This window comes from Martes martes (assembly GCF_963455335.1).
Source record: "Martes martes genome assembly, chromosome: 5".
NCBI lineage: Eukaryota > Metazoa > Chordata > Mammalia > Carnivora > Mustelidae > Martes > Martes martes.
Window position 1 is genome coordinate 105,260,710 of NC_137892.1, and position 21,020 is coordinate 105,281,729.

At 41.2% G+C, this 21,020-nt stretch overlaps 1 protein-coding gene across 5 annotated transcripts in view; it reads left to right on the plus strand.

The window, feature by feature from the left end:
* Positions 1 to 19,876: 19,876 nt before the first annotated feature.
* The window catches only part of FBXW11 (F-box and WD repeat domain containing 11), a 120,586-nt gene continuing 119,442 nt past the window's right edge, over positions 19,877 to 21,020 (plus strand). For 2 of the 5 annotated variants that reach the window (XM_080804799.1, XM_080804801.1), the window contains exon 1: positions 19,972 to 20,173. Coding sequence is in view for 3 of the 5 variants with exons in the window: in XM_080804798.1 (XP_080660924.1) it covers positions 20,129 to 20,173 (45 nt within the window). In the remaining 2 variants the exon portion in view is untranslated. Of the gene's footprint in view, positions 20,174 to 21,020 lie in introns of all 5 variants that reach the window. The other 3 variants (XM_080804798.1, XM_080804800.1, XM_080804797.1) reach the window with 3 other exon arrangements.

Below are 21,020 nucleotides of genomic sequence, written 5' to 3' on the forward strand. Positions count from 1 at the left end.
AACTTTACACCTCAAAGAGCTAGAAAAAGAAGAACAAATGATGCCCAAAGTTAGCACAAGGAAAAACATAACAACAAATAGAATGGAAACAAATGAAATAGAAACTAAAAAGACAACAGAAAAGATCAATGAAACAAAGAGCTAGTTCTTGGAAAAGATAAACAAAATAAGCCATTAGCTAGACACCAAGAAAGAGAGTCAAATAAATAAAATCAGAAATGAAAGAGGAGATGTTACTGATAACACAGAAATAGAAAGATTCTTAAGAGGCTCTAATGAACAATTATATGCCAACAAACAGGACAATATAGAAGAAATGGAGAAATTCCTAGAAACATACAATTTTATAAGACTGAATCATGAAGAAATAAAAAATCCAAGTAGACTGATCATGAGTAAGATGATGGAATTAGTAATCAAAAACTTCCCAATAAACAAAAGTATAGGACCATATGGCTTCACTGGTGAATTCTAACAAACATTCTAAGAAGAATCAATACCAAATCTTCTCAAACTCTTCCAAAAAAGAGAAGAAAAGGGAATACTTACTTTATAAGGCCAGCATTACCTGGTAACAAAACCAGACAAAGATGCCACAAGAAAATAAAATCATACACCAATATGACTGATGAATATAGATGCAAAATCCTCAACAAAATATTAGCAAACTGAATTCAAAAATACATTAAAAAAACCATATACCATGATCAAGTGTGATTCATTCCAGGACTACAAGGGTGTTTCAACACATGCAAATTATTCAACTTGATACTACATTAATAAAATGAAGGGCAAAAATCATCTGATCATCTCTATTGCAAAAAAAGCACAAGACAAAATTCAACATTTTATGATAAAAATGCCAAACAAGGTAGATATAGAGGGAATGTACCTCACTGTAATCAAGCTTATTTGTGACAAGGCCACAGCTAACATCATACTCATTGGTGAAAAGCTGAAAGCTTTTCCTTTAAGATCAGAAACAAGACAAGGATGCACACTCTTGCCAGTTTCATTCAACACAGTATTGGAAGTCCTAGCTAAAGCAATTAGGCATGCATGCTTTCATAAATAAATAAATAAATAAATGAGAATGCAAATTGGCAAGGAAGAATAAAACAGTCACTATTTGCTGATGACATGATATCATATATAGAAAACCCTAAAGGCTCTACCCAAAAAAAATGTGAGAAGTAATAAATTTAGTAGGGATGCCTGGGCAGCTCTGTTGGTTAAGCGTCTGCCTTTGGGTCTGGTCATAATCCCGGGGACCTGGGACTGAGTCCCACATTGGGCTCCTTGCTTAGCAGGGAGCTTGCTTTGCCCTCTGCCTGCTGCTCCCCCTGCTTGTCCTCACATACTCCCTCTCTCTGTCTCTGACAAATAAATAAAATCTTAAAAAAAATAAATTTAGTGAAGTTGGAGAATACAATATCAATATACAAAAATTTGTTGCATTTCTATACTCTAATAATGAACTATCAGAGAAACTAAGAACACAACTGCCTTTACAATTGTATAAAAAAGAATAAAATACCTAGGAATACATTAGACCAAGGAGGCGAAAGTCCTGTACATTGCAAACTATAAGACACTGATAAAAGAAACTGAAGAAGACACAAATAAATGGGAAGCTATTCTGTGGTCAGGGATTGGAAAAATTTATATTGTTAAAATGCTGATCCTAGACAAAGCAATCTACAGTTTCAATGCAATCTCCATTAAAATTCAAATGGCATTTTTCATAGAAATAAAACAATCCCAGAATTTGTATGGAACCACAAAAGATACCAAATAACCAAGGCAATCTTGAGAAAGAACAAAGTTGGAGGCATCATGCTTTCTGATTTCAAACTATATATACAGAAATCAAAACAGTATGATACTGACATAAAAACAGACTTGCAGATCAGTGGAACAGAACAGAGGCCAGAAATAAACCCACACATACATGGTCAATTAACTTATGACAAAGGAGATAAGAATATGCAAAGGAAAAAGAACAGTCTCTTCAACAAATTGTGCTGGGAAAATGGTACAGCCACATGCAAAGGAATGACACTGAACCATTATCTTATACCATACAAAAACCCCCCCAAAACTCAAAATGAATTAAAGACTTGAATATAAGACCTGAAACCATCAAACTCCTAGAAGAAAACATAGGTGATAAGTTCCTTACTTGTAGTCTTGTGATGATTTTTTTTGGATTTAACTCCAAAAATAAAAGCAATAAAAGCAAAAATAAATAAGGGGGACTACATCAAACTAAAAGGTTTTGCATACTAAAGGAAACCATTAATAAAATGAAAAGGTAACCTACTAAATGGGAAAAAATATTTGCAAATTATGTATCGTATAAGAAGTTAATACCCCCAAAATATATAAAGAACTAATACAACTCAATAGCAAACAAACAAAAAAAAATTCAATTTAGAACAGGCAGAGGATTTGAATAGAAATCTTCCCAAAGGCAACATACAAAAGGCCAACAGGAACATGAAAAGGTGGTCAACATCAATAATCATCAGGGGAATGTGAATCAAAACCATAATTAGATCACTTCCCACCTGTTAAGAGTGGCTATTATAAAAAAATAACAAATAACAAATGTCAGTGAGGATATGAAGAAAAAATCCTTAAGCACTGTTGGTAGAAATTTAAATTGCAACCATTATGGCAAACAGTATAAAAATCCTCAAAAAATTTAAAGTAGAATTACTATATGACCCAGCAATTCCACTTCTGGATATTTGTCTGAAGGAAATGAAAACACTAACTTAAAATGATATATTCACTCCATGTTCATTGCAGCATTATTTACAATACCCAAGACATGGAAGCAACCTAAGTGTCCATCAGTAGTGTATAAATACAATAGAATATTATTTAGTCATCAAAATGAGGGAAATCGTGCCATTTGCAACAACATGGATGGACCTTGAGGGTATTAGGCTAAATGAAGTAAGTTACACAAAGACCAATACCATACATCTCCCTTGTATGTGAAATCTAAAACATAGAAAAACAAAAAATCAAACTCATAGATATAGAAAAAATAGATTGATGGTTGCCAGGGCATGGGATGAGGATAGGGAAAATGTGTGTAGGTGGTTGAAAAGTATAAACCCACAATTATAAAAGAAATGAGTTGGGGCGCCTGGGTGGCTCAGCTGTTTAAGGGTTCCACTCTTGATTTCGGCTTGGGTCATAGTCTCAGGGTTGTGAAATAGAGCCCTGCATCATCGGGCTCCGTGCTCAGCGGGGAGTCTGCTTGAGATTCTCTCCCTCTCCCTTTGCCCCTCCCCCGCAATAAATAAATCTTTTTACAAAAGGAAATAAATCATGGGATATAAAGTACTTGAATGAAAGTCTTTAGAATGGTGACTATAGTTAGTAATATTTCATAGCTCAAAGTTGTTAAAGGAGATCTTTTTTTTTTTTTTTAAGATTTTATTTATTTGACAGAGAGCACAAGTAGGCAGAGAGGCAGGCAGAGAGAGAAAGGAAGGGAAGCAGGCTCCCCGCTGAGCAGAGAGCCCGATGCGGGGCTCGATCCCAGGACCCTGAGATCATGACCTGAGCCGAAGGCAGAGGCTTTAACCCACTGAGCCACCCAGGTGCCCCGTTAAGGGAGATCTTAACAGAAGAAAAAGTTTTATAACTATGTAGGTTGATGGATATTAACTAGACTTGTGATGATCATTTTGCAATATATACAAATACCAAATCATTATGTCGTATCCTTAAAACTAATATGTTAACATGTCAATTATGTTTATATCTATCTATCTATATCTATATCTATATGAAAGGATACATCTAATACTTACCCCTGGAACTCATGAATGTGAATTTATTTGGAAAAAGGGTATTTGCAGAGTAATTAAGTTAAGGATATTGGGATCAGATCATTCTAGATTAACCAGGTAGGCCCTCAATCCAATGACAAGTGTCCTTATGACTAGAGGAAAAACACCAGGGCATGGGGGAGAAGACAAAAGAAAGAACAGAAGGGCACATAAAGAGGGATGCAGAGACTAGAGTTACTAGCTATAAGCCAAGGAATGCCTGGAGCCACCAGAAGCCAGAAGAGCCAAGGAAGGATGCTTGTCTAGAGCCTCTGTGGAGAGTGCGGCCTGCCTACATCTGGATTTTGGATTTCTGCCCTCAAGAACTGTGAGAGGATAAGAGAGGATGACTCTCTGTTGTCCTAAGCCACTAAGTTTGTGATAATTTGTTACAGGAGCCACAGAACACTAACATGATAGAAAACAAGCATCATTAAGTGTGCAAGGAAAAATTTCTCAACCCAGAATTTCAGGTCCAACTAAAATATCTTCAGAGAAAAACAGAAATGAAGACATTTTTAGAAAAAAGAAAAAGAAAGAAAAATTGTTGCCAGCAGAGATGCACTATAAGAAATGTTAAAGGAAGTTCTTCAGACAGAAAGGAAATGATACCAGATAAAAAACTGGATATTCAGGAAAGAATAAAGAGCATCATAAATGGTAAGTAACTGGGTAAATATAAAACTATTTTTCCCTCTGACTTTGAAAAGAAATCATAATAACATTTAAAGCTTAATGCAAAATTTTGCCTTTTAAGATTTATAATGTAACATATACAATACATAGGACATTTATGGTATAGAAGATTGGAAGGGATAAATAGATCCATATAGTTGCAAGTTTTCTACATTTTAGGTGAATTGCTAAATATTAATTCTAAGTAGACTGTAAAGGGCTAAGGATGTATATTGCAGACCTTAGAGCAACTGCTAAGAAAATAAGGAAGAGGCATAGGTAAAAAGTTCTAAGTTGGGGCTAGCTGGGTTGAATGGAGTGCTTTAAGTAGGATGTGGCAGAGGATGATAAAGATTGTTTTAAGGAAGAGAAACAAAAGAACCGGTAATAAAATTGCTTGTGGCAAAGGAAATTAGAGTGAACACTGTAGTGGGTTGAATAGTCCCCACTGCTCCCCACGAATATTTCTACCCAGAATGTCCGCATGTGACCTTATTTGGAATGAGGCTTTTTGTAGCTGTAATTAAGTTAAAGATCTCAAGGTAAGATCATCATGGGTTAGGGTGGGCCAATGACGGGTTCCCTATAAGATACAGACACAGAGGAGAAACACAGAAGAAAAGAGAAAAAGGCCATGTGAAGATCGAAACAGAAATTGGGGTTATGAGGCCACAAGACAAGGAACACCAGGAAGTATGAGAAGTTGGAAGAGGTAAGAAAGGCAAAAGAATGAAGGTGGAGCCTTACCTTATACTACACACACACACACACACACACACACACACACACGAACTCAAAATGGATCAAAGACTTAAATGAAAGAGTTAAAACTATAAAACTCTTAGAAGAAAACAGGAGAAAGCTTCATGACATTGGATTCGGCAATAATTCTTAGATATGACCCAAAAGCATAGTCAGCAACAATAAAAAGATGTCAAAATTTATCTTTTATGCATCAAAGGAAACTATCAACAGGGTGAAAAGGTAACCACAGAGTGGAAGAAAATATCTGTAAATTATATGTTTTTTACAAAATTAATATCTAGAATATATAAAGAATTCCTATAACAACAAAAAGCCAGGGGAAAAAAACCAAGTGGATTAAAAAATGGGTAAAGGACTTGAATAGACATTCTTGCAAAGAAGATGTACAAAGCTGATGAGTACATGAAGAGATGCCCAACATCACTAATTATAAGGGAAATGCAAATCAAAACCACAATGACTACCACTTCACGCCTGGTAGGATAGCTCTTATCAAAAACAAAACAAACAACAATAATAACAAAACAACAAAAAAGAAAAAACCCACAAAATTCCAAGTGTTGGCAAGGATGTGGAGAAATTAGAACCTTGTGCAGTTGCTGGTGGGAATGTAAAATGATACAGCTATTGTGGAAAATAATACAGCAGTTCCTTAAAAGAATTAAAAATAAATTCCCATATGCTCCCGAAATTCCACTTCTGAGTATATGCCCCAAAGAACTGAAAGCAGGGATTTGAAGAGTTCTTTGTACAGCTATGTTCATAGCCACACTATTCATGAGAGCCAGAAGGAAGAAGCAACCCAAGTGTCAATCAATGGAAGCATGGATACACCACATGTGGCCTATACACACAACAGAGCTAACTCAGCCTTAAACAGGAAGGATTTCTGATACATCTTACAACATGGATGAACCTGAAGATAGTAGGCTAAGTAAAATGACCCCTTCGCAAAAGAACAAATCCTTCGGGACGCCTGGGTGGCTCAGTTGGTTAAGCAGCTGCCTTCGGCTCAGGTCATGATCCCAGCGTCCTGGGATCGAGTCCCACATCGGGCTCCTTGCTCGGCGGGGAGCCTGCTTCTCCCTCTGCCTCTGCCTACCACTCTGTCTGCCTGTTCTCACTCGCTCTCTCTCTCTAACAAATAAATTAAAAAAAAAAAAAAAAAAAAAAATTTAAAAAAAAAAAAAAAAAAAAAAGAACAAATCCTTCGTGATTCCACTTTATGAGGTATCTTGAGCAGTCAGATTCATGGGGCTAGAAAATAGAATGGTGCTTGACAGGGGTTGGGGGAGGGGGAATGAGGAGTTAGTGTTTAATGTTTATGTAGTTTTAGTTTGGGAAAACGTAAGAAGTTCTGGAGATGGTTGGTGGTGAAGGTTACATAACATGATGTACTTAATGCCACTGTCCTGTACACTTAAAAATGCATCAAATGATGAGTTTACGTTATGCATATTTTACCAGAATTAAAACATGAAAGAACAAGGAAAAAAGACGAAAGGAAGGAATCTCTCTTAGAGTCTTTGAGGGAGTACGGTCCTCCTCATAGCCTGATTTCAGACTTCTGGCCTCTGGAACTGGGAGGGCATACATTTCTGTTTAAAGCCATCAGGTTTGTGGCAATTTGTTGTGAAAGCCACAGGAAGCTAATACAGATACACTGAGACTGCAGAAGGGAAATAAGACCGAAATGGAAACAGAGGATTCAGGTAGAAGAGACCATGCAATCCATCATTATGATGAAGAGCCAGGGCAGCACTTTGTACACATCCCCTCTGAGTGCAGCTGGGAACTGGGGATCATGCATGCTCCGTTTGTGGCACTAGCTCATGAACCCTTGTACTCCCAGGCCAGTTGTAGGCATGAATGGCCAATGGTAGCAATCCCAGCTTGATAGAAGTATAGGTATCCATGGCCTCAGACCCCTCAGGGATGAAGGTCTAGGACACCCCCAAAGGTAAGCCCTCTAAAACAGCAGACATGTTATAGTCAAGGGCAAAGGGGATCTAGAACATGTAGAAAGGAAGATGACAAATTATCTACAGCCTTGGACCAACTGTAGCTTTGGGGGCTGCAGCTCTCTCAAACCTTCCTCTTCTAAGTCTTCCTCTAGAAATTATGACGAATCCCTATCTTACAGAGGCTGTGGCAGGACCTTAATTTAAAACACAAGTGGATCTGAGCAGTGCTTGGGATGATCTATGGCAGACACTGTTAGTGCTCTACCCAGATCCCTGTAACCTCCTTCCACGGATTCTGGGCGCTTTCTTTTCTAATGGCCCATATTAACTACAGCGGACCCTTGAACAACACGGGTTTGAACTACATGGGTTTACTTAACTTATACGTGGATTTTTTCCCAATACAGTATAGTACTGTAAATGTATTTTCTCTTAAGATTTTCTGAATATTTTTTCACTAACTTACTGTATTTTAAGAACTAGTATACAATACATATATAAAATTTGCGTTGACTGTTTTTGCTTTTGGTAAGGCTTCTGGTCAACAGTAGGCTATAAGTAAAGTTTCTGGAGAGTCTAAAGCTATATGTGGATTTTCAACTGCAGAAGGGGTTGGCGCCCCCAACCCCCGTTGCTCAAGGGTCAAATGTACTCTTTCTCAAGCCTGGCACTCCTATTGATGTGGCTTTGCCTGAAGCACAGCACGCAAGTATCTGGAAGCTGAATGACTGCTCCAGGAGTAGGAGACCAGGAGTCCATGCTCAGGTTAGGACCAACTCTGGGGAGTGACTTACATCCCAGAACATCATGCAGGATCAGACTGAAGCTGAAACTCCACTCTAAGGGATTCTGCCTGACAGTGTCCCTTCCCTTTCTTGGTTTCCCAGTCCCTAATGGGTTTCTCCTGGGAGTAGTTCTTAAAAAACCCCTTATGTAGTATCCTCATCACAGGGTCTGCTCTGGGGAACCCAATCTGAGGCAGGGGAGAAAATGTCCTGACTTGTCCCATTATAATCTGGCACTTGTATCTCCTAAATGTTTCATGTCAAAGGCTGTTTTCTTTTCTCATGGGGCACTTTTTGGGTTTCCTATTATTTCTAGATGAGAGTTACCTCCTCTGGCTAGCTCCCTGATACCTTCCTCCCCTCTTAATCTCCTACCTCCCATGCTGTACCCCTCACAGGGGAGCCCTGTAGGAATCACTTTCCCCTCCAGATCGCCTCTTGGTCAGCAACCATTTCAAGACAATGTTTTTGTGTGTGTGTGTTGGGAGGGAGCGGGGGACAAAGCTGGCCCACACAGACATGCATTTGCCCCTCGGAATTTTGGAAGAGCAGGTGCTTCTGGAGACAGGTATTTTCTCTCTGTGGCCACAGGCTAGGCCTACTTAGCCTTTGGCCTACCCACATATTCACGTTTGCAGACATGAATGAGGAACCAGTGCCCATGTCTCCAAACTCAAAGGGACATGCTTCAGTATCTGAGTGGTCCCTGAGGCACCCTGAAGTGCATCTGGGGAGTATTGGGAGGGAATAATTCTCTAAATGGTCTTCCACCTTGGCAGATTAGTCTAGAAGCCTCGCTGGTACACCTTTGAAGTGGGGGATGGGCTGAGGAGCTGGCAAAACTGGTTTTTGGACAACCTTCTTCACAGGCCTGTCAAACTTTATATAGTACTTTCCACTAAAATGGCACCTATTGAGGCGCCTGGTTGTTGGGCATGTGCCTTCAGCTCAGGTCATGATCCCAGTGTCCTGGGATCAAGCCCCGCGTTGGGCTCTCTGCTCAGCGGGGAGCCTGCTTCCCTCTCTCTCTCTGCCTGCCTCTCTGCCTACTTGTAATCTCTCTCTGTCAAATAAATAAATAAAATCTTTAAAAAAAAAAATAAAATAGCACCTATTGTTTTCAGGTTCGAGGCCACAGCGGAAACTCCAGACTAAAATAGTCCCCTTTTTACATTGGGTTACATAGATAAGGCTCCTGTTGCATATACTTTGCTCCAAGTTTGGTAATTCTGAGCCACTACTGGCTACAAAGATCCTCCAGTAGAGAGAAGAAAGGGAGAAGCAGGCACACAACATTCCCATTCAGGTGGGAGGGAACAGGATAAGGCCATCAACAGGAGAGGATGTACCTGCATTCACAAGCACAACTCATTGGGATTAATGCTGGTAACCTCGGTCCTATAAATTCTGTGTTCCAGCAGCTAGAATCTAGTTCATCAGGAAATCCCTATATAACTTCTTCCCTCTTTACCTGTTTTCTGTTGACCTGTTTCCTCAGAATTTAGGATACTCCTCGGGATAAATTTCTCAATACTTGGAACCCTCCAAGCTGCTTAGGGCCTTACAGAAGGGCCTGAGTTAGGGTCCAGCAAAAAAGTTCACACTAGAGTTGAATTATGCACTGCCCTGTCTCTCACTGCCTCTTGTTTTGTACCCTGCTTGCAAGCACCCATCTCATCCTCCCTAGGATGCGAGAACTGCCAGAGAGGGACATGCAAGCATGAAGGAATGTAGCTGTTTTTTTTCAAATGCGAGGAGCCAAAATAGGAGGTGAGAGAAAGAAAAGTGAGAAATAAAGTTGGAAAACTGTACTGGAGCTAGACTGTGAACAGCTTTCAGTGCTATAGTAGGTAGCTCACCATGGAGCTACTCAGGAGTGAGGAGTGGGACAGAGAGATTGGCTACCTGATGGTTATTTGAACCAGTATGTCCTTAGTTATTGCTGAAGGGAAATCTTTGCTAATTTCAATTCTTTTACACCTATGTCAAAGACTTCTTGGCCAATGTCGAGTTTTGTTCAAGATCCTAGACTTGAGAGTCTGGCACTGAGGATACCAAAGCCCTTTCTGCAGTCACCATAGTGATCTAGAGCAACGATCTTTGACTTTTTCTCCTCTTGTAAGCCCAAAAGAATTTTGAAACACTATGTAATTACTCATTTCTTAAAATATCTAAAAATTTTCAGTATAAATTTAAATAGCTGAGAATATAATTTCCAGTGCACTATAAATACTGACATTTATTTGTTTTTAAAGATTTACTTATTTTAGAGAGAGAATGAGTTCACCTGGGCAGAGGAAGAAGGAGAAAGAGAAAGAATCCTCAAGCAGATCCCTGCTGAGTATGGAGCCCAATGTGGGGCTCAATCCCAGGAACCCAAGATTATGACCTGTGCCAAATCAAAAGCTGTCAAGTTAACTGACTGAGCCACCCAGGCGCCCCAATAAATACTGACCTTTAAAAATAAAGCTTTGGGGGCACCTGGGTGGCTCAGTGGGTTAAGCCTCTGCCTTCAGCTTGGGTCATGGTCTAAGGGTCCTGGGATCGAGCCCCATGTCAGGCTCTCTGCTTGGCGAGGAGCCTGCTTCCCCCTTTCTCTCTGCCTGCCTCTCTGCCTAGTTGTGATCTCTCTGTCAAATAAATAGATAAAATCTTTAAAAAAAACAACAACAAAGCTTTGTTACTTTTCTTAATGAAATTTAAATACATAGTCATTTCATACTACCATCCTTTTAAATATACATGAACGAGCTGTTCTCTCATAGGAGGAAATTTTATATCCTTTTTTTCCTCCTTGAATTCATATCTCCAGTCCATTTCCCCCCAAAATTTTATGTTTGAAAGTCTTATTGCTCACCTTAGCCTACTTCTCTTCTGCATGTTGTGTTATAATTTTTATTTTTGATGATCCCAGGCTTGGAATGTTAGCAAAAAAGCTTTCTGCATTTAAATTATCATTGGAATTATTATTAAATGCAATTGGCCAAACAATAAGTACATGAACATTTTGATAATGATTAAACAGAACTGTATTACAACTACATCTTTAAACCAACCAATAACTAAAAAAATAGTTTGCATATCCATGCATGAGCATTACTTATTGCTAGAATAAGATGATTTGGCATCAAATTTATTTTTAGGTCACATTTTTATAGATGTTAGTACTTAAAAGACTTGTTTGTAGAAGAATAAAAGTTGTTTGTAGAAGAATAAATGTTGTTTGTAGAAGAATAAAAGCAATGTTATACAAGTTTGGATTCCTTCAAAGTTATTATGTTAAAATTTACATAGTGATCAATTAGCAAAATTATTTTAATTTATTTTTAAATATCTTTTTTTCTTTTTTGTTTTTAAAGATTTTAGTTATTTATTTGACAGAGAGAGAAACAGCGAGAGAAGGAACACAAGCAGGGGAAGTGGGAGAGGGAGAAGCGGGCTTCCAGCTGAGCAGGGATCCCAATGCAGGGGCTCGATCCCAGGACCCCAGGATCATGACCTAAGCTGAAGGCAGATGCTTAATGACGGAGCCACCCAGACGCCCCAGCAAAATTACTGTATTATTTTATTTTTATTTATTACTACTTTTTTTTTTGACAGAGAGAGAGAGACAGAGAGAGATGGAACACAAGCAGGGGGAATGGGAGATGGAGAAATGGGCTCCGTGCTAAGCAGGGAGTCCAATGCAGGGCTTGATCCCAGGACCCTGGGATCATGACCTGAGCTGAATGCAGATGCTTAACGACTGAGCACCCAGGCGTCCCTAGCAAAATTATTTTAAATTATCATTAAAATGTAATTCAATCATCATTCAATTTTGTTGAGAGCAAAGTACTGGAAATCACCTGACTAATCAAAGCATTTTTTACATCATTCCTGGAGAAATTCACTTTATCAATTTTGGGAAAGCATACCTAAAAGTCTTTATCAAGAACTATGAAATAATTATTCATTAAACTCATGTAGCAGAGATGATCCTATGTACTTACACATTATACTTCATTTCCTTTTCTCTATGCAGACAGAAAAGAATATACTGTTTGGCTTCCCTTGCAACTTCTCAGGGCTGTGTGATTAGGTACTGACCACTGAACAGTGAGCAGGAATGATGTGCGTCTGAGATAAGGCAGTTAATAGCTGGTGACCCTCCCTTCTGTCTCTGCTGCCCAGCAGTATGGGAGACCATGAGTTCCAGGTGGTGTAACTATAAGATAGGAGGTTAGCTGACCTCTTTGGACTTTGCATGAACAAAATATGTGTGTTAAGACATTCTGTCCCCAGGGTGGAAACTCAGTAATGTGTTAGCTTGGCTAGACTGAGCCACGTTTCCTTGAATTTTGTTCCTCTGTGTTTCTGACTAGGGTGGGCCACAAAACAGACTCCTGTGTGGGCTTTGAAGAGTAGAAGTAAAACCAAAGTCATTTTATAGTCCATATACATTGTCATTGATCTGCTCCCTTTCCTCCTTGGTGTGAAGAGTGGCTGGGTCTGCAATCACCCCAAGTTCCCTTACAGCCTCCTTTAGCTTCTCTGATTCTTGGGCCAGGGTTGTGGTTTGGCTCTTTGACGAAGGGCTCTAGCCTCTGCAGGAGAGTGACACCACCAAGGTTAGAGGCAACAAGAACTAACAGGTTTCAGGGCGCCTGGGTGGCTCATTGGGTTAAAGCCTCTGCCTTTGGCTCAGGTCATGATCCCAAAGTCCTGGGATCGAGCCCCGCATCGGGCTCCCTGCTGGGAAGGGAGCCTGCTTCCCCGTCTCTCTGTCTGCTTCTCTGCCTACTTGTGATCTCTGTCTGACTTGTGATCTCTGTCTGTGAAATAAATAAATAAAATCTTAAAAAAAAAAAAAAAAAAGAACTAACAGGTTTCAGTCCATCCTCACGGACTCCAGTTTGGCTTATGCTTGCTTTCCTACATCTTATTTCCATCTTCCCTTCCTGACTGCCTGCCCCAAGGTCTTTAGATCCAGTGTCAGCTATGAAGACAACAGGCTTACAGAGATTGCCTAACTAGATTTAACAATTATATAAGGTCAACTCCTTGTAAGAAATCCCTTAATATACTCAGTGGTTCTGCTTCTCTGACTGAGTTTGGACTGATACACAGGGTTGCAAAGGATTAATTTGCTACTGTAGCATAGTCTCTTCTCTTTTGACTAATAAAACTTTTCTTTACTCTTTCAGTTGAAGATATCTTCTTTCACCTGGTAAGTTTCAAACTTGGGAAAACACAAATATTAATTCCAATACATATTTGCCAATAAATTAATTGGTGAAATGTTGCTATTTATGTGCTTTAAGTGTCTCTTCCTAAAAATTGTGAAACTAAAGATACAACTCATCTAATATCTACTATTGACAAAGCCAGTCTACACTATCAAACCAGTAATCAAAAAAGACTGTAAGAAAAAGTTGGCTATGTTTTTCAGTTTAAATAAATGTGCCAGTATGTATTTTATGATAACTACCTTGCTTCTGATTCTATAGATGGATAAGACATGGAGCCCAGTCATATGGATAAACAGGGTGCTATCTTTAATACTTCTTTTTCTTGAATTTATTTTAGAAAGAGAGAGTGAGCAAGAGCATGAGCTGGAAGGGCAGAGGGAGGAGTGGGAGAGAGAATCCTAAGCAGACTCCACACTGAACGTAAAGCATGATGTGGGGCTCGATCTCACGACCATGAGCTCACAACCTGAGAAAAAACCAAGAGTCAGATGCTTAACCAACTGTGCTACCCAGGCACCCCTTTAATACTTAAAAAAAAAAAAAAAAGATTTTATTTATTTATTTGACAAAGAGAGAAAGAGTATAAGCAGGGGGAGTGTCAGGGAGAGGGAGAAGCAGGCTCCCGCTGAGCAGAGAACCCAATGTGGGGCTGGATCCTAGGATCATGACCTGTGCTGAAGGCAGATGCTTAACTCACTGAGCCAAGCTGGTGCCCTACTCCTTTAATATTTCTTACCACCATTCTCTTTTCTAGAGTTCCACAAGATTTTCTCCTAAGAGAACCGCATTCTTTGATGTCTGTTGGAAATGAGCAGGGCACCTGGCTGGCTCAGTTAGTAGAGCATGTGACTCTTATCTTGGGATCATGAGTTCAGCCCCACATTGGATGTAGAAATTACTTAAAAAAAAAAAAAAAAGCAAATAAAAATATTTAAAATAAAGGGGAGGGGCGTCTGGGTGGCTCAGTTGGTGGAGCATGCAACTTTTGATCTTGGGGTTGTGAGTCTAAGCCCCCTGCTGTGCAGAGTTTACTTAATAAATAAAATAAAATAAACTTAAAAAAATCTCAGTACACTACTCCACTCTATAACGTATCTGAATTAAAAAAAACCCATCACAGGTCAAAATATACCATTTTAAAATGTTACTTTTTACCTTCAACAGTATTCATAAGAAAGGGACAGACACAAAGCCCTACCAAGAGTTTACAGTGCTTTGGTTAAAAGAGAGTTCACTGAGTCCAGTACTTTGAAGTAGCTCACTTGCTCTCTCTTTTTGCATCTTTGTTGGTTACCTATTGCTCTGTAACAAATTAACTCAAAATGTTACAGCTTAAAATAACAAATACTCATTATCTCCTAACTCTCTATGGGTCAGGGATCCACAAACGACATAGACCGTTGGTTCTGGCTTAGGGTCTCTCATGAGATCAAGATGTCAAATGGGGCTACTGTCAGCTGAAGGGCTGAATGGGGCAAGAGGAGCCGCTTCTAAGGTGGCCCTCTCACAGGCCTGGCAAGACAGGGTTGATTGTTGGTAGGTGGCCTTCTTACCGGCTGGACAGCTCCACAGGGCTGCCTGAGTGTCCTCATGACATGGCAGCTTGCTTCCCCCAGAGTAAGTAATCCAAGAGAAAGCTAGAAAGATGCCACCACACCTCATGATCTAGTTTAAAGTCACATACCCTCACATCTGCCATACTCTTTTTTGGGAAAATTTAATATAAAGAATTGTTGTTTATATGACAAAGCCTTAATAAAACAGTATGGTACTAACACAAAGACAGACACATAGATCAATGAATCAGAATAGAGAGACAAGATAAAAGCCCATACGTACATGGTCAATTAATCTATGACAAAGGAGGCAAGACTATACAATGGGGAAAAGACAGTCTCCAATAAGTGGTGTTAGGAAAACTGGACAGCAACATGCAAAATAACGAAATTGGACCACTTTCTGATACCATACACAAAAATAAACTCAAAATGGATTAAAGACCTAAATGTGAGCCCTGAAGCCGTAAAACTCCTAGAAGAAAGTACATATAGGCAGTACCTTTTTTGACATCAACCTTAGCAACATTTTTCTAGATATGTCTCCTCAGGCAAAGGAAACAAAAGCAAAAATACAATATTAGGACTATACGAAAATAAAAAGCTTTTGCATATCAAAAGGAAACCATCAACAAGATGAAAAGGCAACCTACTGAATGGGGGAAGATATTTGCCAATGATATGTCCAATAAGGGGCTAATATCCAAAGTATAGAAATAAGCAACGAAAAAAAAAAAAAAGATTGATTAAAAAGGGCGTAGGATTTGAGTAGACATTTTTTCCACAGAAGACATACAGATGGCTAACAGATCCATGAAGAGATGCTCAACATCATTAATCATCAAGGAAATGCAAGTCAGAACCACAATGACATGTCATCTTATACTTGTCAGAATGATGACTAGTATCAAAAAGAGAAGAAATGACAAGTGTTGGTGGGGATATGAAGAAAAAGGAACCTGTTTCCACTCTTGATGGGAATGTAAATTGATGTAGCCACTGTGGAAAACAGCATCCAGTTTCCTCAAAAAAGTAAAAATAGAAATACCATATGATCCAATACTCCACTATTAGATAGTTACCCAGAGAAAACGGAAGAGTACTTCTGAAAAGATACATGAGCTGCTATGTTCATTGTAGCATTAACAAAAGCCAAAATATGGAAGCAACTTACAATTCCATTGATAGAGGAATGGATAAAGAAGATGTGGTATACATATACAATGGAATATTACTTAGTCATAACAAAGAATGAGATCTTGCCATTTGGGACAACATGGATGGACTTAGAGGGTATTATGCTAAGTGAAATAAGTCAGAGAAAGACAAATACCATACGATTTCATGTAAATGTGGAATCTAAAAAACAAAATAAACAAAAAGCAGAAAGAACTATTAACTAGTAACAGGGTATTAAGTATTAAGGGGCAAAAACAATGCTAAATACAGAAAGAGCAATTATAGGGATCAACCACTACCTGTAGGGCTGAGACTGAAGAGGAAGAAACAAGGAAGAACAAAACAAGGAAGAAACAAGGAAGAAACAAACTTGGAAGAGCCCTCCCACCCCCACTGCTAGGCTGAGATTCAGACCTCATTGGGGAGAGGTTAGTTATGGGCCACTGGATGGTTGAAGTTTGCTGAGGTGCTACAGGTTGTAGCTGGCAGGTAGGAAACTACCCATTGAAGTGTCACTGAATTCACTGGGAAGCCACCCTCTGAATGTCCTGGCCACCCGTGTGTATGTGCGTGCGTGTGTGTGTGTGTGTTGCAGGGAGGGTATGGTTCTGCAAACCATTTGGTTCTGTATACCACAAAAGCAAGAAGGTAAATAAAGTATACTAGAACTAGGAAGAGAAGATCCTTCATTTGCCTGTGTTCTTCTAGGGCTCTCTACTGACAAAATTAAATGTTGTGCCAGCTGGAAGAGGAGAAACATTCACAGGGTCCTAGTTGGACTCCAGTATTCCAAAGTATGTAAAAGAAGAATGGATTTTGGAACTAAGATGCTATAAATTGATAACAGGCACACACATGGTCTGAGGCACAGAAGTTAATGTACTTGATTATGAAGTGCTCTCCTAGACTTCATTAAGTGTGTTACATTATATATACAGTATGTGTACCATACTGTCTGCACAAACTAAGCAATTCTGAATTCTGAATATGTTTCAGACCTCAGGGTTTCAGTTAAGGGATTGTGGACCTGACCACTTTGTTGTTAGCAGATCTTGCTATCTGAAAAACCGGGGGGGAAATATGACTCAAAGTCTTCTGCTTTTAGTGATGACCAAATCTAATCACTAGTGGGCTTCTAGCCCAAAACAGTTAAAATACCTGAGAACCTGAGTTCTTGTTTAACATAAGTAATAAGCCATGGCTCAGCTTGCTTCTCATATAGCTTGGGTAAAGCTTCTATCAATACATGATTTTTTAATCTCATTGAGCTCCTGGAATTTGACCCAATAGTACTTTTTCCTCTCACAGTGGGATATGATTTTAATAAAGGGACAGAAGCCTTGAGTTATCTCCATTACAGTTCTAACACCAAGGGCTGCAAACTCAAATCTCTCTGTGGGTTAGGCACAAAAATTAAGTGAGCAGAGAGGGGAGATATAAGATAACAGGGAGCAATGGTGGCAGCAGAAATCTATAGAGCCATGCTTCAAGTAAAGAAGGTCGTTGCTACTTAACCCCTGCATATTGTTGCCACACATAGCCAAAAAGCTGGATAGTCTAATTTTTCAAGAGAAGATGGAAATTCAAACTTTAAAATGCAAAAATGTCAAATTTTAAAACAATAAAAATGATGTAGGATAAACACACATATTGGGGAATTCAGCTTGTGACTCCTACCCTAACCCTACGTGGTAGGTCCTGTGGCAAATCCTGGTACATTAGGAGTCTTGGGTGGCTGTTACATTAGTAGTCCTCAATGAACCTTGACTCTCTGTACTGCATAATAGTCCCTTTCTACATGGATTCTGGGCTTGGCTGTACAACTTGCTTTGACCAATGGGACATGATCAAGTATGGTGCGACCAAAGGCTTAGATGATTATTTGCTCATTGGGGCTTGTCTTCCTGGAAGCTAGTTACCATGCAGAAGCTTGAATGAATGATAAGACACCAAATGAAGAAGAGAGGCCCTAGAGGATGAGAAGCCATTTTGACGAGCTCCCAGCTGATTGCAGTATCATGAGTAACCTCCGTATACTATGTGGGCCCAGCTGTGTTCAGTCGACCCACACAATTGTAAAAATAAACCACTGTTATTTTAAGCTACTATTTCTTGGGTGTGGCTTATTATGATACACCACATAACTGAAACAGAGGTCATTTATTCTAATTCCTGTATTACTCCTGTTTTACTAACTAAGGTCCAGACAGGGGAAGGGGCCTAGTGAAACGCAGACAGCAAGTTAGTGGTAATAACTTTCCAATTCTGTGCTCTTCCTTCCTATTGCTTTTCTTTTAATTCCTTTGGTGGAAAGTACCAGATAAAGACAATGAAACTTCAAACTGTACCAGTGTGGAACTTACACTGTGCCCTGCATACATATAAATTACTGTAATTACTTGATCCTTAGAAATGGAAAGATTTCTAGGTCACTGAGACCCCTCACTTTACAGGTGCAGAGAATTCAAAACACTAGAGAAAAACAGCCTCTGATATTTGGAAGCTGGCCTGTTACAATTATCCTGGCTCTAATGTTACTAGGTGATAGATGGCCCTGTTAGGTAGGCCTTGTGCTCTCCTGTTAAACAGAATTTCACGGAACATAAACATCAGATAGGGCCATTCTCTGACTGTGGATAGATCAAGACAGAAACAAGGCCATTCCTTAATTACATTTGGACGCAGATAAAACATGAACATTATCCAAACCACAAAAAATGACCAAACATCCCCATTCTGGCTGATGAGGGGTTCCTGCTTCTTTAGCAATTACAGCTTCTTCCTCAATCTACAGTTCCCTTGTTCCAGGCATGATTAAGATGCCCAATCATAGGAATACCCTCACTTCCTGACAGTATCTAATACAGAGTAAAGCCTCATTTCCTTAAACCCTCTCCTAAATCACCTAACAACTCTTACCGAGACGCCTATGATTAATTTCTCTTGGTGCGTATTCTCTCTCACTGCAACCGATAATAAACTCAACTTGTTCAGTATGTACCTGGTGGTCTTTGGTTAGCGGGTGCTAACAGACCTGACAAAGTTCACACAGAGCTGAAGGCAGACTTCACTAGGAGTCTCCAGGTCTCCAGCTGTGGTCCTTCTTAGCACCTACTCTTTTGGCTAGTATCTGTTTTCCCACCACTAGAATTAAGCACCATGATAACAGAGTCCTTCCTTGTAATGCTCGGAGCTGATTCCTAGTGCCTAGGCTGGCAGAGGCTGGAAGTTTAAAAAACAAGTATTTCCTGAACGAATAAATACGAGGGGCTCAATATCCAATATACACAGGTTCCCATTCGTCTCTCAGCTCCTCCCAGTTCGTGGTGCGTACGGACAGCACTACAGTTAACTCATCTCCACAAACCCACTTTCCCCAACGAAATTTCCAACCCCCTCACTTCTGTGATGCCTATGCTCTCAGAGCCTTTCCCTTGCCGGAGCTTCTCTCGCTTGTTGGCCCCTCCCACTTCTGAGCCCCAAGTCCTCCCAACGCATCTATAACCCACCTGTCTTGAAACATCGTCCCTAGCCGCAGACACTCGCGGACCAACCATGCCGCTACCTAGGTGTTGACTAGGCTCTGAGGCAACCACTGCGCATGTGCGGAAATCGGTCTCACACGCAGGATCTCTGACGAGTGAAGAGTTACCTCTCTGAGTTTCCGTCCCGGTCTCAGTCGCCTGGGGCTGCCAGGAAGTCAGGAGAAACTAGCCGGAAGGAGAACCCGCGCGCAGGGTTTTCTGGGATATGTAGTCGTGGAGTGTCCGAGGCCCTTTTTGGGGGGAGCCCTTAATTCTTTAAGTTTGCACGGCCCACCGTGACAGTTCAGTGCTACTTTTGTTCAGAATTCAGCTTCAGGCTGCCAAGAGAGATTAGCCTGAAGTTGACTTCTCATACCCACAACGCTCTGCGGGGGCCCCCGGCGCCTGCTGGGAGCTGTAGTCCTCGGTCTGCGTACTGCGTTCGCCGAGGGGGAGGGCGGAGCTGCCGGCGGCCCGGGCGGGCTGGCAGCTAGAGTGGTTAAGATAGCCGCCTCCGCCTCTACCGCCTCCGCCGTCGCCTCCTCCGCCCGGGCCGTTCGCTGCTGCGCGGGGAGAGCGAGGCGGGGCCGCCGGGGCCGCCATGGAGCCCGACTCGGTGATTGAGGACAAGACCATCGAGCTCATGGTGAGTGCGGCCCGCTGGACCGTTCTTCCGTCTGTCCGGCCCCGGGCGGGCCTGCCCATCTCAACGTCCGGCGCGAGGCCGGCCTCAGCCTTTCCCCACCGCTCCCCACCGCCTTGGCCCGGACCGGGGCCCTCCGCTTTCCTGGCCTCGGGGCCGGCGCGGTTCCTCGGGATCCCTGGAGATCTCAGGCCGGACCTGGCCCGGCCCCCTCCACGCTCCTCGGTTCTCCTTCCTCCCTCTGTCCTATATCCGGGCCCATCTCTCGAAGGACCCTCGCTCGATTATGCTGTGGCCTTAGCTCACACTCGCTCTAGCATCTCATTCTCCTTCTCTTAGGAGGGGATTTTTTTCCCTGAATTTCTCCGGCCCAGGCCTGCACCGCTCTTGCAAGCCCCACTCAGGCCGAGTGAGATGGTGGTGGTGGTGGGGGGGGGGAGGGTACGGAGGAGATCGATCAGGGCCTCGGTCTCCGCGTCCTAGTAGGGGTCTCAGCACCCTCTCCCCAACGTAGGGCTGTGTGGATGCCGGGATAGGCCTTACTAGGATGGAGGTGGGGAGCTCTGGGGTTTGAGGCTGTGACGGATAAGGGGCCTCTTTCCCGGGCCCCTGTGGTGTCCGGCTTCTCGGACAAAGGGTTTCCTACTCCGCGGTGAGGGATGTTTGCATAGCAAGGCCCCAGGTACTCTGGATTCCATCTCCCAGGAAAGGGAAACCCTAACTTCATGTTTCCCAGCGTTGCTTTGGGAAAATTGGGCGGGGGGGAGGGTTCTTCTCATCACTGCCGCCAGTTCTTTCTTATTTAAAAAAAAAAAAAGAGGAAGGAAAGAAAAGAGGGAGAGAATCCTAG